The 26338-nt window shown below is 37.7% G+C and overlaps 1 protein-coding gene across 3 annotated transcripts in view; it reads right to left on the reverse strand.

The window, feature by feature from the left end:
• Tlk1 (tousled like kinase 1) overlaps positions 1–26338 on the reverse strand; it is a 107588-nt gene that overhangs the window by 41889 nt on the left and 39361 nt on the right. For all 3 annotated transcript variants that reach the window (XM_005346544.2, XM_026778561.1, XM_026778559.1), the window contains exons 3-5: positions 20260–20331; positions 4261–4336; positions 416–462 (exon numbers count right to left, since the gene is read on the reverse strand). In XM_005346544.2, the coding sequence (XP_005346601.1) occupies positions 416–462; positions 4261–4336; positions 20260–20331 (195 nt within the window). The remainder of the gene's footprint in view (positions 1–415; positions 463–4260; positions 4337–20259; positions 20332–26338) is intronic.

The raw sequence follows: 26338 nt of genomic DNA on the forward strand, positions 1-26338 counted from the left end.
TAAATAAATAAATAAATAAATATCTTAAAAAAAAAAGAAAAGCATAGCTATCTTTTTCAGCGCATCTTCAGAGCCACATCCCTACCAATTATTTAATCTCCATCCACAGAGCTCATTATAGCCAAGAGAGGAGAAAGCCCATGCTGATAGAAGCAGTAAACAGCGGGTCTACTCTGTCTGCAGTTACCCCAGTTCAGTCTGGGGTTCCCCTGTCTGAAAACAAAAAACTAGCAGCTACCTTTACCTACAAGTATGTGAAGAAGCACTCTGAAACGTTATTGTTCCTAAAAAAGGAAAAATTATACAATACCAACATTCTTCTCAAAAGCTGACTTTGTGCTTCGAAGAAATGATTTTCAGCTTGTAGAAGAACTATACTGAATTAGGAACCGGAAATAATTCCCAACAAACTTACTTCAAAATAGTCGCTAATCTTGTGGCCACGTCCCCCAATACTTTTTCCTAAAAACAAAACAAAAGGTATAGATTTAATAAAAGCCAGTCATGATTATCTCCCATCAAAGAAAGAAAAATGACAAGTTAAAACACATTTATTTAATTTAAAAGTATGTGGCATTTTAGTAAGGTAGTGATAAGTAATAAAAACTAATAATCTTTACAAATTTATAAAATTTAATAAAATTGCATTTTAAGATATATGCAAATTTATGAAAGTACCAATTACTGAAAGATAGATAAATAACATTAAGGGTTTCCTACTTCCTTCTCACCCAACCTTTCTCCTTTCCCTAGCTCAGCCCAGGGCTTCTGATATGTTAAGCATTTGCTACCACAGAGCCCCATGGCCACCTCCCCAACCAAGGGAACTTGGTATTTAAAACATTATTAATATTGTTTAGTATCTATTAATCTCAGAAAAGATAATCAATAAACTGAAAGGGATAGTGGTAACTTTATCTGACAAACTTAACACTTTGATGATGATGATAAAAATAATAAAATAATAATAATAATAAAAAAACTCAGCTTCAGTTGATACAAACCCAAATCTAACATTTCGGGCAAACAACAACATACTTATTGTCAATGTTATTTTGTAAAATGTTTTGATTTTTCTTTACTTCAGCTTTTCTTTTTTGATTTAGGGTCTTACTATGTTTTCCAAAATGTCTTTGCTGCAGCTTATATGTTTCAAAGTCTGTATTTAAATAACTGTTCTTTTTTTTTTTTTTTGAGACAGGGTTTCTCTGTGGTTTTGGAGCCTGTCCTGGAACTAGCTCTTGTAGACCAGGCTGGTCTCGAACTCACAGAGATCTGCCTGCCTCTGCCTCCCAAGTGCTGAGATTAAAGGCGTGCGCCACCACCGCCCAGCTAAATAACTGTTCTTATGACCATATTGATAAGTAGAGTCATCACAGGTCATACTGTTCCTTACATTTTCTGACCTAAAATGCATTCTCCATTAGTTTTAAAAATTTTATTATTAAGAAAGGTTGTATTTCCTTTTGTTTTAGGAAGGAGGGGTTCATTCTTGAATTTTAATTGTGGAGAATACATGACTTCTTTGAGGAGTAAACAGAAAATCTAGTAACATCAGTCAACCTTTGCATTATATAAATAGACATCAATTCAATTCTGACTTATTATTATGTGCTCATTTAGATTCCTTAACTCTTGGTTTTATGTTATTTTTTTAATTTGTGTTTGTGCATAATATGTGTGCACACCTGCATGGTTGCCACTTGATAGCTAAAGGACAACTTGTGGGAATCAGTGTTCTCCTTCTACCATGTGAGTGCTAGGAATAAAACTCAGACATGTTTGGAGGCAAATGCCACAACACACTGAGATCTGTCTTACTAGCATAACAAATACATCTTAGGTGCCAGGCATTGTGAACAAACTCTATACTTAAGGTCCAACAGTCTTAAACAAAATTGAGATTTTTTTTTTAAATTAAATAAGGGCTTGGGAAACAGTTGCTATCCAGAAATTTTTGTAAAGATTAATTTATTTATTATGTATACAGTGTTCTGCCTGAGTGTATGCCTGCAGGCCAGAAGAGGGCACCAGATCTCACTACTGATGGTTGTGAGTCACCATGTGGTTGCTGGGAACTGAACTCAGGACTTCTGGAAGAGCAGCTATTGTTCTAACTGCCGAGCCATTTCTCCAGTCTGCTCTCCAGAAATTTTGATAAAAGTTTCATACAATGTTGTTTTGTTGTTTTTGTTTTGTTTTGTTTTTTAGCAGTCAGCTGGATTGCAGAGACTTCATCCCATGGAATGTTCTTTTTGTCCCTGGTAACATCCCTGAAGACTCTGAGTCTTAACGAAGAAGGGATGTTTTGGGTTGCCTACCTAAAAGCTATTTCCCTAATTCTTTTCTACTAAATAAACCCATATTTTTGTTATACCCTTTCCCATATATATGATATTGAATCTCCAGAGGAACCTGCTCCTATATAGACCCCCTCCATGTTTTCTCTCCCTTGTTTAAGTCTAATTTTAATCAGGAACCATTCCTCCAAAGTACATTATGATTAAGGAGAAAATTACCCCACTACCAGTTTCAGAGACAGGTCTGATTTCTTAAAAGCACTAAGTATTTCTACTAATAGAACTGGCTATGGAATGGAAACATGAATTAACATAGTCAAAAGGTTTACTTCTGGGCTTGAAGGTCACTTTAAGGAGAGTTGGGAAGGAAAAACAATAAGCCAGTGTCATTCTAAAACATACGTTCAGTGAGGAAAAGATGCTGAGATCTAATTAGGCAACGATCTTCACCCAGAAGACCAGGCATTTCTGTGGACTGCAGACCAGACAGATAAAAGGCTTGGATTCTTTTTTATTAAATGTATTTAGTGTTTGGGAGTGCATGGAGTGGGAGGTGGCAAACACAGTACACATGTGGCAACATGGAAGTCCCAAGGGTGGAACTCAAGCTGTCAGGCTTGGTGGAGTGCCTTTAACCATGGCCCCTAAAACACAAACCATTAACAAGTTAACTAAACCAGTTTGGAAGCCTCATCCTATTTAGGGATTTACTTTTAAGATCTTGTCAGTCTGTTGCTGAAATAAGTTAATGTACCTTTAAAATGAAGAAGTTCCATGCCCACTAACCACAGGCTGGATGGCTACTACAAGAAAAAGGGAGCAACTACAAAGTGAGGCTGAACACACTTTACACCTTAAAGAGGCCATTGACGAAGCCCTTCCATTTCCCAGACAACTGCTGTAATACACCCTTTGATTTCAGTGCAACATGTAAATGGTAAAGCAGCTCATAAGGCTAGATCTTACAGCTAAAAACTAGCTCCAAAACATGCAACTCTATGTATAAAATCAAGTTATACTGTATATCTTTTCAGGCCCCAAAATAGTAGTATCAGTATGCTATCGATTAGAAGAAATCATATCGTCTGGAGTGGAGTGCTGGCTCAGTGGCTAAAGTTCTTATTGTTATAATGTGAATTAATGTTCAGGCCCCAGAACTGGTGAATCCCAGCACCCACATAACAAGGCAGACACCTTACATACACCTGTAACCTCACTCCAAGCAGGGTGGGAACATGAAGATTACTGGGGCTTGCTGGCTTCCAGCCCAAGCAAGAAAAATGAGCCCTAGGTTCAAGGAAGAGACCCTACCTCAAAGAACTAGGCAGAGAAAGAGGAACCCTGGCACTCAACACTCACTTTTGTACATGTGCACAAGCACACTCACTTGCAAACACCCACGCCCATACACTACACTCACAAAGAAAATTTTTAGAAGAGATCATGTTTAGCCTAATAAAAATAACGTAAGTTTATATCACAAAAAGCAGATATAAAAGGATGAAATGGGCATAACAAAAAACAGGTAGTGTAATTATTCTTGCAACTATTTTCTTAATAAAGAAGAGAATAGGTTGCTTGTTTTAAAGTGAGATATAAAACTTGTACTTAAAAACAAGAAGCTATTAATATTGTAATTTATAAGAAAAAGGAAAAGTAAAGAAAATAAAGAAATGCTTACCAGATTCTAGGCCCAAATGAAAGACAAGGAAATGATAAAGTCCCTACACAGTAACCATGAGCTAACTACCTACAGTAGTAAAGGCCTGCAGGTTCATGCTTTTATTATTTCTATGTGAAGTACAGTCCTTAGCTATTGTAAATGCAGAGAATATATAATAGATATAAAATTTGCAAACCACAAAGCACTTATGCAACAGTTACAGTCCTGATGAGTTAAAAATTAGAGTAACGCATTTTAAGTGTGCACAGTCTCTGAAGGAAGATGGCGTCTGCTTACCCTGACTACTTTCATTCTGACTTTCTGCTTTTCTCTTTCTTCCCCTGGATGACTCAGATTGTTTCTTCTCTGGTGTCTAAGGAAAATAAGTTAACAAAATTTTAAATTATGGTCTTAATATGCAAAATTATTACTGTCAATGTAAAAATCATCTTTACTTTTGAGGCCAAATAAAGCATTCAACAGTGCTCACAGGATGCAAATGAAATCACTGACATGCAATCTATTTAGAAGTAATAACTAGAGTTCATTCACATATACAGAATTTGGCTTAAGGGAAAACAAGAAATCTGAGAATTAGCCCTTATTATTCTTAAGTGAAGAAGAGGAAAATTAACTGTTTCCTGCTTTTTTAATACTAATAGATATTTTGTCTATAAAAAGTAAATTTCAATGAGGAAATAGGGACAGAACACAAACTGACATACTCAACCCAAACTAAGAGACCATTCACTTGGATGCTTGGCAATTATTATTCAAGAACAATTATAGTAAGCACATAGATTATGCTCTAAACCAATGGTGAGCAAAGAATGGCCAATAAATCAACTCTGATCACGTGTTTTTGTATAATCCATAATCTGAGTATGGTTTATACTGTTTTTTGAGACAGATATCCACTTGCCTCTATCTCTTCAGTGCTGAGATTAAAGACTTGAACCAAAACTTCTAGCTGCAACTTTGATTTTTTTTTTTTTTTACAGATAAATATTTTATCTTCTCCCACCTGCCCTCTCACTACAGGGTCTAGCATCTAGTTATTACTAGACAAATATATGAATGACTACTTAATAACTTACTCAAGGTTTGCACTACTAGTGCTATATATCAGGAATTCAAATCACATTTAGTTTTGTGCAATTCTAAAGTCCAAATTCTCTACTTGACATGCTACATGCCCTGAATCAAAAACTAAATGAATTAATGGCAAGGTATTTCAAAACATAACTACACACCTACCCATCACACATTATCTCTTCAGTTTTTTACTTTACAATCCATAGATTTTTAAGGAAACCCTGTAAATCTACTTTTAGAGTACTACAACAAACAAAATTTTTTGTTAATATCTTTATGAAGAATCCTAACCCTGTATTAAAATGAAAGCAAGTGTTCCAATAATAATTTATTAATATTTCTTCTAAAAATCTATGCCAACAAATATATATGTGGGGAGAGGGGTCCACTATGTAACTTTGGTTGGTCTGGAACTTGCTACATAGACCAGACTGGCCTTGAACTTACAGTGATTCTCTGCCTCTGCCTCTTGAGTGCTGAGATTAAAGGTGTGGATCACCTCACCCAGCCTATAACAAATGTATCTAACACCTAAGAAAATAAGATTTTTCAGAGTAAGTTAACGTCACACTGGATGTAAAGCACATCAAGAGCCTACTGAATTCTATCTTTAGATTTTTGGCAAAACAAACAAAAAAAAACATTAAAATTTAATTCTGAAAGTAATAATAGAATCAGTATTTTCTGGTTTACCCCAAGGAACACTGGTTTACACAGGCTAAGACCGCTACATTTCTGAGGAGAAAGGGTAATGTATTCACAAGAGGCAAACAGATTTGTTTAGTGCAAACCATTAAAATGCTAACATTTCAGTAATCACAAGAGAGCTGGGATGGTGATATATTATATACAAATTCTCACACATATTTGGGAAAAAATTCATTACACAGTACATTCAATAAGAATATTTAAGATAATTTTTGAAAGGCATATAAAGAAGTACTTATAAAGGCTTTCCCCCCTCTGAACGCAATTTCTCAGTAGAAGGAAATGAAATATACCTTTGAGGAAAGGGTAACTTCACTTAAAGGAGGTGGAGTAGTGAAGTCACAATTACAGTAAAGAAGAAAAGCCACAAGGTTCATCTCAAATGAGATGGGAGTTTGAGGAATGACAAGGGAAGAAAAAAAAGACAAGTCTAAAATCTTTATAATGTACAAAGGAGTGGAAACAAGCGGGAAAATTCAGCACTGTCTAAAGTGAGTGAGAGACAGAGACTGTGAGGTCATGGCACACATAGTTTGTAAAATGAACATTGCTACTGAGTGCAGACCTTCTCTCCTTCTGGGATCCCCTAAAGTTTCTCCCGTGTGCAAATCTTTCACTTTGTGGATATACTTGGAGTTGTACAGAATATGTTAATAGTCCAGGTACCATAAGTCCTGAATAGACTAATAAACCCTTCATCTATTATGTACATCAGAAATCTATATCTTATCAATCTAAAATACAATACCATCAGCATCACAGGAATGTGGGGACTGGTTAAGGAATACACTTAGAACCCAGCACCTGCTGTATAACTTAGCACACAATGATTTTTTTATGTCAACAATATAATTATTCATCCTATATGTCCATGCGTTTTATGTTTCAAAACTCCAATTATGTGTCATAATGCCCTAGTAAGCTTGCAAGTAATTTGTAGAGCGTGCAAAACATTTTCTATTTATGAACATACTTGTGTGTGTGTGCGTGCATGTGTGTGTCACAGAACATAGTTTTAGGCCCCCAGCAACCCTAACACAAATGTTTGTTGAGTTTAGATCTAAATAATGTAAGCAATACTGATATTAAACAAAACAAAAATATACAATGAAGTCTACCACTATCAATTCTCTAAGTAATTCATTCATACACAGGCCTGTTTGAGGACTTACAATTTATGAGGGAAATGTGCAGAAACTCAGAGGCACATCACTGACAAAGTTTAGAATCTAACTGCAATTTTCAAACTGTTAAACTTATGCCTGCAGAGAGAATAGGTTGTAGTCCAGAAATTACTAAAGGAAACATAGAAAGCTGAGCTAAGGCATTAACCTACAGAGAGACAACCTATGCTGCTGCTACCCACAACTGCAGACACAGCACCTTATTTTAATAAGATTCTCCTGTGAAGAAGCAATGGCTCCCTTAAAGCAATCTAAAGCCATCAGTGACACTACCTGTGTATTTTCACGAGGTGTAAAATTGCATACATCAAATACTCCCTATACAACTTTTCAAATTTTTTACTGTTCTTGCCTAATACACTGTCATTTTTCTTTCCTTTTCTACCTTTTCCAACTTACTAGCCGACCTCAGTAAGGATGAACAGAGAAGTCAAAGTTGGATTTGTTTTAGAGTCAGGAGAAAATAATGCATGATCATAAAAGGCCCGAGAATTCCAACACACAGTAGAAGAGTGGTCAGGAGAAAAATGAAGGAAAGGCTAGCACTCATAAAACAGTTTAGCTTTACGAAGGCCAGGTTTGAAACACACTACTCTGGCATTTAATGTTCCAAGACATTTGAACTCATATGGCAGAAATTTACAAAGTGTTTCCTAGCAGTTGAAAATTTGCTCAAATTTGCTCAAATTTGCTCAAAAAACAAAGGCAAATTATAAGGTGATATAATTAAAGTTCTACTTTCATTTAAAACTTACGTGTTTATTTAAATAAAACTTTTATAGTTAATCATGTAGCTTCTTGGTTTATGCTAAAATGTGAAACTATCTTTCTTCAATGCAAATAAAATTGAGACAAGAACACAGAATCCTAGTGCTGTGGCAAAACGAGGGAGGGGCATAAATCATTATGGATTGTCTCTACAAGTCTCGGGTGAGATCACTAAATTTTCCCCACAAAGGGTTACAGCACATCAACGAAAAGGGGATAGGTACTGCCCTTCGCTCTCTTTCTATTTAGAGTCCACGAAGCCTAACAAAACATGCAACACACATCAGATAATATATTAACAAAATTACTAATAGCTAACAGGGCTATATTTAATTTCTTCCCAACTAAACCTTTAAGAAATTACAAACATTTTAAACACAAAGAAAAGTTATACTAAGTATCGTTAGTGAAATATTCATCAAGCCAATGACTGATTCCAAAAGTACAATTCATTGTCTGTCTGAATGATTTATATCCACACACCGAATTCTAGGATGGTCACTGTAACCCAACTTTTACCTACAGCTGCTAAGAATAGTGTTCAATCTTTATTTTTTGAATTTTAGTTTATGTGTATGGGTGTTTTGCCTGTATGCATGCATGTGCACCATGTACATGCCTGGTACCTGTGGAGGTCACAAGACTGAATCAGACTCCCGGGAACTGGAATAAAAGATCATTGTATTGTAAACCCCCATACAGAGACTGGGAACTGAACTTGGGTCCTCCACCAGAGTAACATGGGCTCTTAACCACTAAGCCATCCTGCACTCAGTGCTCAATTGTTAACCACATTTTTTGGCAGAATTTGTTAAACTAGATTGAGAAATCTTTACAACAGCAGTCAATGCAAATTAATACTCCCTCCCCAAGAATGTGAAATGTGTAAAATATTCTGTTTTCGGGACTGGAAAAATTGCTCAGTTGTTAAGAGCACTGATTGCTCTTTCAGAGGACCAGGACTCAACTCCCAGCACCCACATGAAGGCTCACAGCTGCCTGTAACTCCAGTTCCAGGGGACCTCACATCCTCCACCTTTGCAAGCACAAGTTTGAAAGTGGTGTTCAGGGATACATGCACACAAAACACCCATACAAGTTAAATAATAATTTTTAAAAGAAATTCTGTTTTCTCTAAACTTAAAGAACCAGATCATAATATAGCAAATTCTGCTGAGAAATTGTTCTTGCTTCCTTGATGTTTTATTTAGATTTTGTAAAATTTATTATGAAATATGGACATTCTAATTCAAGGATATTTTCATCTACAATGACAAGAATTTGAGTAGTCCATCTCTGAAAAAGAAACAAAACTTAGTAATGAACTATTATCTGGAAATCTTTGCAAGAAACATTGACCCCTCAAAGGAAATCTGTTATCCTGCTAACTCTAAAACCTACCATAAAAGTTTATATATTCAATGCTTTGGAAACATCATCAAATAAAAGTTTTTCCATGTTACTCTAAGTAGATAAAAACATTAGCTACTTCGAGTGTACTCTAGTCTATGACATATTGCTCCTATTACGTGACAGTACCATAACATTAAAGTGTGAGAGCACCAGCAAGAAGGAAAGAAGTGGGTAACCACACTCCAGTACCAACAGTTACACTTTTTCAAGTCTGCACATTTCACTGTCTTACATGACATGTCCAGCATCTAAGACCTGAGTTCTAACAACCATGTTTCTTAACTATCCTACCATTCTAACCTAGCTTTCACTTGGGAAACTTAAAACAGAATCCCTGTATGTTAAGAAGAACACACTATGTCTTCATTATTAGTGGACAGTAATTTGGTGATTTAGAGTGCCACCTTCTCATTATGTAGCATAACTGTTTACTGACATTTTCTTTTCTCTGGCTTTCCCTTTAAGACTTCAGTAAGTAGAATGCACCATAAAATAGAATCAAGTTGAACTTTCTCCCTTATCCAAATTATCTTGTCAGCAGCTTTCAAGCTACAAAAGCAGAATCAAACAGCCATAGAGAACACTTGTTAGGATGAGATCAGTGGGTTTGGGAAGCAATAACTTGAGATAATTCACCATGCAGTCTTAGCATTATGAGAGTAATTACAATATGCAAAATTTAAAACAGTGGTTTCAATTTCTGTCCCATTGTAATAGACAAGTGGTAACTGTCTTTCATACACTTACCACAGTCAATACCTTAAACACAAGTTTCTAGTTCTATACACACGCGCGCACACACACACCCCTCTGTGCTGTTATTTCTTTAAAAAGATTAATTTCTTTTAAAACTTTATTTACTTTCTGGTTGCTTTCCTGCACTTATCATGTGTGTGCTATGCACAGAGGCCAGAAGAGGGTACTGGATCCCCAGGAACTGGACTAACTGACGGCTGTGAGCTATAATATGGACGTTGGGAAGTGAACCTGGGTCCTTTGCAAAAGTATCAAGTACTCTTAACCACTGAGTAACCTCTCCAGACCTGCTGTGATAATTTTAAGTGTGAATGCTGTGTCTGAGAATATGAACTGCTGGACTGGAGAGATGGCTCAGAAGTTAAGAGCACTTGCTGCTCTTCCCCAAGGTCCTGAGTTCAATTCCCAGCAACCACATGGTGGCTCAGATCAAATGTAGCACTTGCACAATTCAAAATTTAATCTCAATGGCGATTATCAATCTACACTTAACAATATTAATATATGAGGATATTTACCAATATTTCAAGAGCTATACACAAGGAATAGGAAGGATAATATAGTGTACCACTCAGTAGCAGACCATCTGCCTGGGACACAAGAAGCTCTAAATTCAGTTCCCATTGACACAGACACAAACATATACTATTATTTTCCCGACAACAACATTTTTCTCGGGGGTTTGTGATTAGTCTTGGTTTTAACTGTTCTTCCATTTATCTATTGGCAATGATTTTCAATTTATAAAGCCTTTATTTCTAAACAGAGTCTCTATTTCAAATCCAACTATTTCTACAAAGACACCTTAAAAGATCTAGAAGTGATTTTGATGTATCATGGGTCAAATAATATGTTCTGAAAAAAAGTCAAAAAAACAAAACAAACAAACAAACAAAAAATACTACTACTTTTATGTTAAAGAGAATGGTTCAACAACTAAAAGTGCTGGCTGCTCTTTGAATTAGAGGATCCAGGATCATTTCCCAGAAATCCAGTTTCAGAGCATCCGAAGCCCTCTTCTGACCTCCCATTACCAGGCATGCCCGTGTTACACAGACATACAAACAGGCAAAGCACCCACACACAAAAAATAATAGTACTACTAATAATAGTACTACTCCTTATAATTTCCTAGTGCAATTAAAGGTCAAAATTGTGCCATTATAGCAGAAAAGTAATTAGACCATAGCAAATTCACAGGGCAGAAAGATATTTCAGAAAATGAGAAATAAGGAACATTAGTAAAATATTCACTGTATTTTGTTGTCATAAAAATGTATTTTCTAGTATTTTTAAAACTCTATTAAAGAATAAAATACTAAAAACAAAATTCTCAGCAATGTCAGCCTGAGCTCAAAGCTCCACTCTAAGAGTCACGTGTGTGAAATGAACACTTGTGATGTGCTTTTATTCCAAACGCTACTTGGACTGGTGTATTGGACAGCTGTTCCAAACGATCTCTCAGACCTAAAGATTCTGTACTCTAAAAGATCATTTCTTTTCCGAAGACTAATTAGGGTTGATTATTTGGTAAGACAGGCTTTTGAATTAGAATTTCTACCATTAACTTGCCATGCATGTAACTATGGGCAAGTGACACTTTGTGAGCTTATTTGCATGTCTAGCGATTTAAACTTTAGATAGCTCTACTCACCTCCATGGTTAACATACTTTACTTCCTCCCCTCTATTAAGGGTAATCTTTTATCAAAAGAAATTTATTCTCCCACTATTAGATAGCTAGCAATACCTGAAGGCATTTCTGGCTACCAAAATGCATAAGGGCTGTAGAGATTCTGCTAAACATCCTCACCAATTATATAGGACAGTAGCCTCTGCTTCCCTGTAATTATCTGGAGTAAATGCAAAGCCTCACAAATCCTGCTCCGGTAAGTGTGTAAGAATTCTTTGTAGCTAGCATACTGAAATTTAACAAGGAATATTTCAGAGACTGGGAAAACACAGGATATTATGGATAGTGTACTTACATATTTTAGTCCTACAAAAAAAAATTTTACTCCTAAAATGGTAAATACTCATAGTTGTAAACTACATTTAAGAAGTTTTTTTTTTTGGGGGGGGGGGTTTGAAAAGATGGTTCAGCAGTTAAGAGCACTGACTGCTCTTCCTGAGGACCTGGGTTTAATTTCCAGCACTCACATGGCAGCTTACAACTGTCTGTAACTTCAAGATCTGATACCCTCACACAGACATATATGCAGGTAAAACACCAATGCACATAAACAAAATAAAAAATAAATTTAAAAACTTTAATAAAATTTAAAAAAAAAGGCCTTTGGGATTCTCACTAACATGGAGGAGTGTAGAGTACAATCTTGATGCCTAAAAGTCTGAAAGCTGCATCTTTGGATGAACTTACTAACAAGGTATTATCGTCTTCAACGCTAGGTAATGCGAGCACCTAAGGGTGGCGTGGATGGGCCAACAGGAGGATGAAGACCTTTTGTGACGGAGGACAGTTAACAGTGATGTTAACTTACTCTTTCAAGAAACATCTACTGATCATCTACTAGAATATATCAAATACTATACGAGCCTGAACTTAGAAGAGTTCCACTTAAAACAAATCTCACTTTTCTCTTCCAGGAAGTTTTATATTAGAAAGCTTGCAAGTTTTTCCGCTTGAGAAACCAACCATATTAAACACATTTTCATAAAGGGTAATATTTAACAATGTTTTGTTTGCTTGCTAAATAAATGCCTAGAAACTATCATTTCAAAGTTTTTAGAGTGTGAAGAAATCAACATTACCTAAAAAGAGTATATCAAAATTTCCAAGTGGGTAAACTGGGTGGGTGCTGAAACTGGGCAGCGGGGGAGGGGGAAGGATCATCTCAAGAGACTGATGGATACGCCCTTCCTACTTTATGGAAATGAGGTTTGATATCCACAGCCCCATATCTGACTTGTCCTTCATCCCCCCTCCCCTTTTAGGAAATTAATAATGTATATATTTGGGCAATACAAAGCTAGCAACAATTTTTTATCAAATATAGATCCTTATTAAGAATGTACCCTTTATTGCATGGTACTCTGACCACCCCCCCCCTCAGTTTTCCAATACAGGTTTTTCTGTGTAGCTCTGGCTGTCCTGGAACTCACTCTGTAGGCCAAACTGGCAGAGCTCAGAGGTCTGTCTGCCTCTGCCTCCCATGTGCTGGGATACTTTTGTTCTTCTTAATAAAAGTTACAAAAAAATCCAGGCATTTTACAAGAATTTTAAGGCCAATAATTCATTTTAATTGTGGTCTGAATAAGAAGATATGTACTGATCACTATCACCAAACACTTCTTTCTCTTGCATTGTATCACCTCTGACCAGTCACTGTACGCACGCTCACTGTACATAGCGAAGCTGCTTCGCTTTATGTCTTAGAACAACTGACATGATAAGAGTTCAGGTTTTTGGAAGGAAGCAAAATAAGGAACTACTACTAGCAAAAGGATAAAAACAGAAGAACCCATCAAGAACAGCATAGCCTATCTGACTCTAACACTTCAGAAGACAATGGAGGTCTACAGGGTACAAAGAGCATCTCTGAAAACTGCTGAGGGCATGAAGCTACATGTGTCCATTTTAAACTGAGCACATTTATTATTTATTTAACTTCTTTAAAATACCTATGTTTGTTTCAGTTTTTCAAAGTACGAGTGTAGTCCTGGCTGTTCTGAAACTCACTCTGTAACCACAGACTGGGATTAAAGATGTGTGTCACCATTGCCCACACACATTAAAGTGAGCATATTTAAATCAAAGCAAAAGCAATGGATTAGGGGAATGGGAATAAAAATTTAAAAAAATTCCAACTATTTATAATGAAAGTCATTTTTAGGCTCCTTTTTCTACTGAGTACTCAGACTAGGGCATTAAAGGGGAATAGCAAGAGAGAAGCTCTCTGTGTCTGTTGGCAGAGAGGAGGAAAGAGCCGAGAGTGTGTGCTAAACAAAGTAAAACTAAGGAATGCGCCAGGTGCAACTAGCACCTCAGCTCCTATGTATCTTTAGCTTAATACTCGTAATGCTAAATAACACAACACTCTTAAACTACAGCACCAGTTCAAGACCAGTGGACAAATACCAAGATAAAAAGCAAACTAGCTCTAGCAATAAAACAAATTTATAAATGTTGCTATTCAATTCTAGTTTAGCTTATGCAGTATTACAAAAGGTGAGTATTAAAGATAAGTTTGAGGCAAAGTGGAATAATATGGTTGTGTGTCTGCTTTATGTAAGCACACATAAGAAGCACAGATACACTACTATGTTTCTCCTATGTTAATTATTGAAAATAATATAATTCAATGATATAAGCAAGGCAGAGAAAAACATCCTAAGACAACCAAAATTAGAATAGAGTAGGAATAATGTTGATATTAATAATCATAAACTCCTTGGTTTATCTTTGTTTACTGAGCTAAGAGAGGTGGAGACAGCAAGTGCATAGAATTTAGAAAAAGCTCAAGAAGGGAAAAAAACATTGTATTTAGACAAGGAAGACTCCTGCTACAGAACTGCAAACAGGTAGCTCGAAGCAGGCTCTACAACGTAAGAAAACCACAGGATTACTGGTAATTAGGAAATACAGTCTCCTTGACAAAGCTAACATCAGGTAAAGTACATCCTTTAATTCTAACCTCTACAGGTAGCATGATGACTTCTTTTGTGAAATTTTAGACATGCCTTAAGCCCAAAATCCATTCACACTTTTCTTTTAAAATAGAAAAGCAGAGCTAGAGACATGGCTCCATAGGAGAGTGCTAGACATGGCTCTAGTTTACTAACCAATATTGGGGGAGTGGTGGAGAAAGAACCTGATTCCACTGGGAACTAGGGGGAAAGGTTATTGGATATCCTGGGCTATCATATCAACCTCCCGGATACACAAGAAAAGGAAGGCTCTTAGCCCAGCCTATGACTAAAGCCCACCTACCATCTGGACTTCATTCATCACACCCTCTTTTGGGGTGTGGTAGCTGGCTTTCTATCTTCTCTTCGGCACGTCTCTTGATTCCCTCCCAATGCTGCTAGGATTCTTTCTTCTTGTATTTACATCAATACTGTGACTCTAAATACAGTTTCCCTTCTGTCACAATCCATATTCTGACAAAACAGTCACTCTCATCACTGTCCCATCGTTCTTCTCCAGCTAAACTAGCACACGGATCCTCTTCATCTATCATCTATGAACCTGAGCCTAGGTGTCCATCTTAGGGCTTTTTACAGTTCTCCCTGATCTCTTCACTGTTCCCCCACTGTCTACCTATCACAACAGGTAGCTCATCTTTGTCACCATATCCATCTTCCCTGCCAACATTTCTCAGCAATAAGCACATTATTAAGGTGAACTCCTTCACAAAAACAGCTTTCAAATCTTTAGGTCTCAGGATCCCTCTCTAACTCTTTAATATTGTTGAGGACACAGCGATGGCTAATCCCTGACTGTTATACTGGGATTTAGGACCACTTAGAAGAAAATCCTGTCAATAAAGATGGCACCAAGGGCTGAGGTCTCTGGCTAAAGTGGCAGAAGCAAATGAAACACCAGCACTCATCTCTCTCTGACCACGAACAACATGTGACCAGTGGCCCTATGCATCTTCAGGCTAAGCTGCTATCACTGTGCCTTCAACCATGAGGAAATAAGCTCAACGGGGGTGGAGGGAGCCCTCAGTGATTGTGTGTTGCTGACATGAGCATAAAAATGTGCCAAGGCCCCCAATGGCCCTGGTCCATGTGCAGATGTTGACACTGTGAACACTTAAACATGACTCTGCTTGAGACTGCTTCACTAAGACAACCCCTACCAAGATTAGCTAAACTTACCTCTTTGTTCAGCTGTATACAAATAACCCCATCTCCTCCTTCAGCCATATACAAGAAACCTGCCTCTTCCTTTCAGATGTATAAAATAAACATTCTGAGTTTCCTCTTCACTCCAACTGTACTCTGTATGTCTGTCATTTTCTTCATTCCTCACAACCCCTGTCATGTAACACACTAAAATGCAGGTCAAGGCAAACTTCTTTCCTTAAGTTGTTCCTTTCAGGGAGAGGCTAGAGTAACCAAACTGCTTTCTTCTGGGTGCATTACAAATACAAATATTTACCTTTCAAGATTTTGCCACACTAGGACATACAAATACATAATGCATAAATCAACAGTGTGATGTCACCAAGTGCTACATAGTATGGAAATTCTCTATAAACGAAGGAAGGAAGGAAGGAAGGAAGGAAGGAAGGAAGGAAGGAAGGAAGGAAGGAAGGAAGGAAGGAAGGTAGGTGGGTGGGTGATATGACAGTTTCAAAACCTCCCTGGAGAAATTTCAGGAATGCCAGGAGTCATCAGACTGCACTTTAAGATGTGGTTGTCTATACCTAAGCCCTCATTAGGACCCATGCCAGAGATTACTAGATTCTTTCCTCTAGCCTCTGCTACCTGCAGTCCCACCTTACTTGTCTATCCCACAAAGACACAACTCACTATTTTCATTCACTTTGCTTGCTCATCTGTCTCAAAGGCAAAATACTTTAAATCATCTATCTAGGCTCCTTCCCTTTCCTTCTTTTCCTCAATATCATCAAAGTCTATTCATTCTTCTTTTTAAATCTAGTGGGATGCAAGAGCTTTAAAGAAAATTCTGCAGAACAACTGCCCTAAGCACCTAGGGAGTTACTGCACACTAATGGTTGAAAAACAGGCCCTAATTGTAAAAGTCATAGCCAACTTCTCAGTGAATTCTAAGGATTGGGGCAGGGGCAGATTCTAAAAGCCAACATTGAAAACAATGTACTTAGAGCCTCTCTCAGGGATTGGCCTTTTATAAAGAAGGTAGTACTGTCTCAGACTCATCTCCCTAACCCAGGTCTCATTTCCCTCAAATTCTGTCCTCTACCCTGAGAACTATCAGGGGAGCCTCTGATACTTTTTCAGCTTGTTTCTCCCACTTCAAGTTTCTTCAATCACCAAATTCCTTACTATGAAATTCAAGGGCCTTTAAAATGTGACCCCCATCTCACATCATTCCATACCACTGGAATTTGTTGGGTGGTGTAGTAAAATGTCTTTTGTGGTCTGAAGAGCCGTAGGCCTGAGAACTACTGCCATATCTCCATAACTAAACTGGCCCATGCTTCCTTCCACACAAAAGTGTGGAATCCCTTAGCCTGCTGCCGCCTCACACTCTGCCTTATCCTCTGGGATGCTAACGCACCTCCCTCATCTCTTCCTCCCTTCCCTTACAGGCACAGAGAGCTGAAGGTTTCCTACCCTTGGCTCTCAGAGTGCCTTCCACTACATTGTCAGAAAACAATGTTTAAATGTCTGCCTGTCTCCTCCCAAATGCTGACCTCACTTGAAGGCAGAGATGCTATCCTATTTATTTTCATATTCTATGGTTAGGCTAGATGAACAGACAACTGATACACAATAATGCTCACATTAGATTTTTGAAGACTGAATAGACTCAGAATGATGTAAAAGAAAACAAACCAGAACATTTGTATCAAACAAATAGTTGCACTATCAAGAGGAAAGTATCTGCGTGGTAAATGTGTGGGTGCATGTGAATGGAAGTGTAAGTGTGTAGAGGGGCCAGAGTCAGTGTCTGTTGTCTCCCTCATTCTCTACCTTATTTTTTGAGCCAGGGTCTCTTACTGAACCTGCAGCTCATTGATTGGCTAGTCAACAAATACCAGTGATCTGTCTGTCCCCTTGAGCACAAAGGTCAAAGGTATGCTGCCATGCCCAGTATTTTGTACGTGGGTGTTAAAAATTCACACTCAGGTCCCTGGTTTTGCACAGTGCACTTTACTTTCCAACCCCACAAAAGGTTTTCATTCTACAGATAAAAATAAGTCATATGCACAGATTAAATAATACACAGATGAACCGAAATAAAGTGTAAATTTAAGCAGATTCAATTACCCTAATACTGGCTGTGAGGTATTCTTCAATGCTAATAGTAAGAAGACAAAGAAATATGATTCTGGGTGTATGAGCAGAAGACAGCTGAGGAAGGAGTTAAAGTCCTAAGTACTAAAAGAGCAAACAGATAAATGTTCAGCTGGTAAACCAAACAGGATGTTTGCACATTTCTATTCAAGTTTGTGATTAAATCTCAGGAGGAAAAGCTAAAATAACTGAGGGGAGGGTATGGTCAGGTGAAAGGACAGCTAGTTAAACACACAAACCTTTAATACTACCCCCATGCAGAAACAAACACTATTGTTTTAAAAATATATCAGGGCCTTGGTTCTGTCCCAAAAAATAACAATCAGGAGACAGATACCAAAAAAGAATAAGTGATGTCAAGAGACAAGGGACACTATCTAAATTATACTAGTCAGTGCATATAGAACAAAAACTACTTCTAACTCATGACCATTTACTTCCAATGCCTTAAAGCATGACCTATGAACATTCATATTTAGTACGTATGAAATTTCATCAAGGAAACTCATTAAAATTCCTACCACAGAGATAAAGCCTGCAATTCATTTTCCTTAGATAAGTAACTTCTGACATAGAAATGTAGAACAATTAATAACAGTCAATTCTTTTGATATAAGGGAACATGTACAATCTGAGAAAATGTCAAAATACTCTGGTACTAAGCTTAACTATCAATTTGTAAAAATCCCATATGCACAACACAGGACAGCAAAAGTCAAATAATTTTTCAAGATTTTCTATTGCTGCCTCAAATGTCAAAATGTCAATACAAACAAATCTATGTACAAGTAATACAGCTATTTAAAATCCAACTAAAATATAGCCACTGAATTCTTTAAAGGGAAATTCTATTATAGATTAATTCCTCTATAAGAATCCAAATATTTGATCTATATCTTGCATTGTAAATATTGGTTAACTAAGGAACCATTAAACACTTTATTCCCTTTGAAGATATTTATATAGGGAACCTAACTTTTACTATGCTTTGCTACATATATATGCAAATATATATATGGTTAACAGAAAGGAAAAACACCTAAAGTTCTTTTATTGCTCTTCATAATACAAGATTATGAAAGAACATGTGAAATTACTGTATATACTCATCTATGAAAAAAATCAAGAATATTCCAAAGTCCAAAAGAAATAAGAAATATTCTTGATTTGTTATTTTTTTGCTTTTTAACTCCACTTGGATTAGAACTAACCTATTTTAAAGGTCTTAGTACACATGTGCTAATCTGAAAAACTAAACTGTGATAACTGATGCTACAGGGGCGACTAACGCTTACCTCAAGGGAACCTACTGCAGATAAAGTCCCGTCACTTGCACAGTCCTTTCAGCTGCCTGCCAGTTGTCTCTGTGGAAGGGAAAGCCTGATGAGTGAGAACCCTATGCCACACTCCTGAGGAGTGCAGGGTGCCTGTACAACTGGCACAGAACTGCCTACCTACAGGTTCCTAGATGCTCTCAATAACAAACAGCTAAAAAGATGCCACCCTTGAGTTTCTCTCTCCATTGAATAAGGAAGCCAAATGCAGTAAGAATTCCTGAGTGTTAACAACCTACTGACAGAAAAAGGCTACAAGAATCAAGTATAAATGATTTACATTGACAGGAAAAACACAAACGTATACATGCCACATACATACACACATAAATTGGTTTAAATAGACAGAATTCTATTCCTGAGAAAAAGGCTACACCCACAAAAAGTCATTCTATCAAAACATGAATACTAAACCCAACCACATTCGTGTCAACCATTTTTAGAAGACGCCATCAAGTATATCATGCACAGAAAAGGCCATACCATGGACCTAAATGTTCACTTATAGATATCACGTTCTTCTTGGTGAGGTTAGTAAACAGATGCTAGAAAAGGGGATTTGTCACATTTCTTAAAAATATACAAAATGAAACCCATCGGCTTGATTCCACAAGAATTCTATGTAGATATATTTTTATAACTAGGAAAGCACACAAACCCTTATAAAGATCAACCTAAAATGAGAAATAGTAAAAATTTAAAAACTATGAACTGCAGCATATTTCAAAACCCACCTTCACCATATAAAACCACGAATAGCTGGTTTTCCATTGACAACATCTTTGTATTATTTATGAGCAAATTAAGCTACAGAACTGAAAAACTGTATTCTTTCCAATGCCAAATACAATCTTCAATCTAAACAGCTGTGATTCATCAAGGTCACCCCCACTCCCTACCATCACCACCCCCCAAGGGGGAGGGGAACTACATGGAAAATTGTAAAAGAAACCTTCAAAATATTAACCTTCAGTACCACAGTTGTTAAGGGGGAAGGAGAGGCACACATTTAAAAAACGATTCCAGCTTTTACTTTCCCATTGCCACATTTAAAATAAAATCACTTACCTCTGATTCTTTGTCACTTAAAGATCCTAAGCTTCCAAAGCTGTGATTAGAACTTTCATTATTTGTTGAGGCCTGTGAAAGATTTTTAAGGGTGAAAATTAGGAGTTACATTAAAGAAACATATTACAAGGTATAAAACCAATCTTTCTTTATATATATGAAAATTAAGTATGATTTCTTTAAGGAAGTCATGCAAGGTAAATACAAGAAATACCATATTCTCAACGCTACAAATGTTTGGAATGATTTGCTAAGCTACCAAAACTCTGTTGTTTCAGGAGCTATCTTGTATTGGTGGGGTTTTTTTTTGTTTTTTTTTTTTTACAATATCAATTCAAAAGCAAAGAATTGGGCCATGGGTGGCAAAATTTCTGACCATCTGTAAAACCTCAAGAAGACACACACAAAACTAAACAGTTATTAAAAATCTGCAGACACAAACAATAAAGCCAAGTGACAGGAAATTCCACAGATTCTCCCCAAAACAGCAGGTGCGGACAAAGCACAAACAACTACAAGGGCTGCATGGAAAACAGCAAAAGGAGAAAGGCTGTCTACAGAATGAAAACAGGGACCACCAAACACCAAAAACCCATTCTTTAAGTCAGCAGACAAATTAAGGACAGAAGCTGTAGCCTGGATATTTTTGCCCTTTGAAATAGTCTTTAAGTACAAGGAGTCCATCCATAAATAAAAAAGGTTGAGACAGTCATCTTAAATGAATCCTGGAAAGACCTGTTCATAAAAGGGAAGAAAGAAAAGGAGTGTATATTATTCTGTGAGGAATTAAAAGGAGCACAATAGGTACAATAGCAATAGAGAAAAGAAATATCTAGATAAAAGGCCAGAAAAGGGTAGGAGAAAGATGTCTCAGTTGTTAAAAGTGCTTGTTGTGCAAGCATGAGGACCTGAGATCAATCCAGAAGCAGAAGCAGCATTCACCTGTGATCTCAACCCCACTGAGGTAGAAAAAGAACATCCCTGAGGCTTGTTAGCCAACCAATCTAGCCAAAGGGAGAAACCCCAAGTTCAGTGAGAGACAGGGGGGGTCTCAAAAATGTGGGGGACTGGAGAGACGACTCAGCTGATAAAGCACGGGGTGCTCATCCAGAAGACCAGGTTTAATTCCTGGCACCCATACAGCAGCTCCCAACCATCAGTAACTCCAATTCTGGAGGATGTGACTCATTCTTCTGGTCTTTGCAGGGACCAGGAATGCAAGTGATGAGCAGACATACTTGCAGGCAAAACACCCAAACACATAATATTAAAAATAAGTTTCTAAAAAAGATTTATTTATTTTTATGTGCGTTGGTGTTTTGTCTGCATGTATGTCTGTGTGAGGATGTCAGGTGCCCAGAACTAGTTACAGTTATGAGCTGCCATGTGGGTGCTGGGAATCAAACCCAGATCACCTGCAAAAGCAGCCAGTGCTCTTAACCCCTGAGCAATCTCTCCAGCCAATAAATATGTTTTCTCCCCTGAGACAGGGTTTCTCTGTAGTTTTGGAGCCTATCTTGGAACTAGCTTTTGTAGACCAGACTGGCCTCAAACGATGAGCCTCCTGAGTGCTGGGATTAAACGCATACAACACCATCACCCGGCAAAAAAATAAAAATAAAAACAAAAATTTTATAAAGTGTGTAGTGATGGAAGAAGACACCAGCATTGATCTCTGGCCTCCAAAAACATATGCACCCCAACACACGTGTTAACACATACAAATTTCTGAAGGCACAGCCTAGAAATTTCAGAAAGAAAGGAAAATGCCTCAGTTTTGAAGTAAATCCAAAACCAACAGCAGAGGGAACTCTGTGGAAAAGTCATGCTGATTCTCAGAAAGCAAACAAGATGGGTCAATCTTATGAAGTTACTACAAGAAAAACAAAAGTGTAAAAGGAGCCCAAATTTTTAAAAAATGCCAGAAATACCCACAAAATAGGTGAAAACTATAACTTACTATTTCAAAATGAGGCATGGCATTACGAAGAATTTAATAAGAAAGACCACTACAATCAGATTTTAAACATGAAAGGTAGCAGAACTCAGGAAAACTTCAGAAATAGTGTCAGTAAGGAACAAGCAATAAACACAACAGAGAAGGCTTAAAAGTTACAAGGACATTTTGTAATCACAAGGAATACAATAAAAGACTTTTATTTATTAGATTTCGTTGGCACATGTGCAGGAGTGAGTGTGTGTGTGTGTGTGTGTGTGTGTGTGTGTGTGTGCTGTGTGGAGGTCAAGGACAACTTGCAAGAGTCAATTCAGTTGCATTCCAGGAACTCAGGCTGTTGGGTGTGGCGAGGAGCACCTTTACCCACTGAAGCATCTCATGGGCTAAATGCAAAGAATTCGAGAGAAGGCATTTACGGAAGCTACAAAGAATTAACAGAGAGAAGAAATTAAAGACTGCTAAAAGGAGAAAATAATAAAAATTATAATTTAAGGAATATTTCCTGCAAATATTTTATGACTGGGAAATAACACATGCCTATGAATATCAACTCAGAAGAATAAAGTGAAGTTTTCCAAAGGTCTATGCGAGAAATAAACATTTAAGGAAAACAACTGTGGGCATAACATTTTAAATCAGTAAAAGGGATTTTTAAGACAGCAACTGCTATCTGAATACAATCAGGAACCACTGCTGAGATAACCACAATGAAGAGCTGAACCTCTGAGTACTGAAAGGAAGCAACAGAGTATTGTTTGCTTAATGACAAGGACCAAATAAACAATTTGGGGATATTCTAATTATACCATTAGCATTGTCCTTCAAGAGCCACAAATTTCAGTATACTAGACAGAGATTCAAATAAAAATAATATAATTCTGAATTTGAATTGGACACAAGAACTACACCAGAGCAACTACAAATTGGATCAAAATCTTCAGTTTCACTGGTTAGGAAAAATGGTTTCTGGATAGCACAGCAGCCATGAAGAATGAAGAAATATGTAGAAAATAAAGAACCACAAAGAAAAATTTCTAACTTTTGCACAGCAATTCTGTGCTCGTCTCTAGCTAACCTGATCTGTGTTAAGATCAACTCTAAGCAATTCAGAGAAGTCTGCAAACCCTGAGAAGCAATGTGGTGATTGGGCACCCTGTGGCAACACAGTTATGCTGTCCTGATAAGTTAAGTAGCTGCTGTAAAAATGATTTCCAAAAAAGCCAACACTCTCGAGAACACACCACCCAGTCATTTTGTCAGAGATAATGGAATCAATAAGTAAAAGACCTCAAAGTAACTACAGACATGCTCAAATGACACGTTACATACGCTTGTAAGAAATGAACAAGCCGGAATTTACATCAGAAGAATAAAACTAGAAGAGACAGACTGGACTCCAGAACTCGAAAGTTCCACTCTTCATGAGCACCTCACTCACTGCATAGGCAAAACAGCAGAGTGCAGGGGCAGAGCTATCCAAACTAGGTAACAGGCAGGCATTAAAGTAGTGTCCTCTGGGCACCAGAAAGCAATCCAACTTACATGCAATTAGTCACAAGAGAGACAAAGGAGAAAGGGCAAAAAAAAAAAAAAAAGAGAGAGAGAGAGAATGGAAACTCCCAAACTTGGTGAAGACATAAACTTACAGGCTCACAAATTCTCCCACAAGAACAAGAAAAATCACACCTAGGTACATCAAAGTAACATATCTGAGAGCTAGAGAGGTGACTCAGTCGGTAAAGGAGCTGGTCACTGAGCCTGACAACCTGACCTTGATCCTCTGACCCGCACCTTCCCCCCACATACACACACAAAATTAAAATTTTTCAAAAATAAGCCAGCTGATGATGGCCTTTAATCCCAGCACGTGAGAAGTGAAGGTGAATTCGTGAGTTCAAGTTCAGCCTGGTCTACAGAGCAAGTTCCAGAACAGTCAGAGCTGTTAACAGAAAAACCCAGTCTTGAAAAAACAAACAAAAACAAAAGAAAAAACAATTTTTTTCAAAAACAGAATCAGTAACAGTTCATCCAGGCAAGGACAGAAGATGAAGATGAAGAAAGAAGATAGAAGAAAGAAAGAAGAAAGGAGGAGAAGGAGGAGGAGGAAAGAGGAGGAGGAGGAAAGGGAGGAGGAGGAAAGAGGAGGAGGAGGAAAGAGGAGGAGGAGGAAAGAGGAGGAGGAGGAAAGAGGAGGAGGAGGAAAGAGGAGGAGGAGGAGGAGGACGAGGACGAGGAGGGAGAGGAGGAGAAAAGGAAGGAAGGAAAGAAAAGAAAGAAAAGAAAAACTACTCTGGAAACTTAAAATGAAAATGGAAGTGGAAATCACCACTACCACCCCACCACCATAAAAACAAAAACAAAAACAAAGACCTGAAAAGGGGGTTGGATAGACGGCAGTGGCTCAGAGCGCTGGCTGTTCTTCCAGAGGACCCACTTCCAGTCCCAGCACCCACATGGTGAATTACAGCCATCTCTAATTCCAGCTCAGAGAGATTGACACATGCACATGATATGCTTACAGACAGGCAAGATATCCATACACATAAAGTAAATATTTTTTAAGAAGCTAAAGAAACCTTCTTCAGAAGAAACCAAACAATCATAAGAAAAACTAGACTATACTAATTTCTGGTTCAAATAATGGTAGGGGAAGGTAGGAGGAAAGGAAAGATGGTGGTGGTGGAGAGAAAGAAAGGAGGGAAGGAAGGAGAGTGGTGGTGGTGGAGGAGGAAGAGGGGGAGAAAAAGGAAGAAGGGAAGGAAGGAGGATGGTGATGGTGGTGAGGAGAAAGGAAGGAGAAGGAAGGAGGATGGTGGTGGAGAGGAAGGAAGGAGGGAAGGATGATGACTGTGACAATGATGATGAATCAAACTTTCCTAGAACTGAAAAGCGTGAATTTTTTAAATTAGAAAGAAGGGCTGAAGAGAGATGGTTCAGTGGCACTCACTGCTCTTGTAGAGGAGCTGAGTTTAGTTCCCAGCACACGGTAAGATCACAACCTCCTCTAACACCAGCTCCGGGGGATCTGGTGCCCTCTTTTGGTCTCTTTAAGTACCTATATCAATGTGAACATACCTACACAAATATAATAAAAAATAAAAACACCTTTAAATTGGAAGGATGCTTTTGCTGAACCAAGCAACCTCAAGGTATCTGTAATGAAGATTAAATGCTAGAGATAAAAACAAGATCCTAGGGGCTGGAGAGATGGCTCAGCGGTTAAGAGCATTCCCTGCTCTTCCAAAGGTCCTGAGTTCAATTCCCAGCAACCACATGGTGGCTCACAACCATCTGTAAAGACGTCTGGCGCCCTCATCTGGCCTTCAGGCATACAGACAGAATATTGTATACTAAATAAATAAATAAATAAATATTAAAAAAAAAAACAAGATCCTAAAATGCTTCAGAAAAGAAGCAATTCATTCACGAGGATCAGAAATCAGAATGGTTTAAGAATGATGAACACAGAAAACTAAAAGGCAATGGAACAATGCTTTAAATTTGAGAAAATGATTTCCAATCTAGAATACTATTCCTAGATAGATAAACAAAAAATTATGGGAAGAAAATGTGAAAGGTCTCATTCCTTTCCAAAGGAAGTGACTCGAGAATGGAAGTGACTCGAGAATGTGCCCCACCAAAACAAAGAAATAACCCAAGAGACAGAAGAGATGGGATACAGGGAAAATACAAATCAGATAGAAATAAATTCTCAGGGTTAAAAGAGTGATTCTAGGATAATACATATCCCAGAAGAACAGAGCACACCGCCTCAGTTAGAAAACATGAACGAAGTACTTCAAGGAGAGGTTTAAAGAACAAGGGAGGCCAGGCCGGGCGGTGGTAGCGCAGGCCTTTAATCCCAGCACTCGGGAGGCAGAGGCAGGCGGATCTCTGTTGAGTTCGAGACCAGCCTGGTCTACAGAGCTAGTTCCAGGACAGGCTCCAAAACCACAGAGAAACCCTTTCTCGAAAAACCAAAATAAATAAATAAATAAAATAAAAATAAAGAACAAGGGAAAAGAGAGGAATAATTAGTTTTAAAATGATGTCTGCACCTCTCTATAGCCGGGTGGTGGTGGCGCACACCTTTAATCCCAGCACTCGGGAGGCAGAGGCAGG

Source organism: Microtus ochrogaster, chromosome 4 (assembly GCF_000317375.1).
Source record: "Microtus ochrogaster isolate Prairie Vole_2 chromosome 4, MicOch1.0, whole genome shotgun sequence".
Lineage (NCBI taxonomy): Eukaryota > Metazoa > Chordata > Mammalia > Rodentia > Cricetidae > Microtus > Microtus ochrogaster.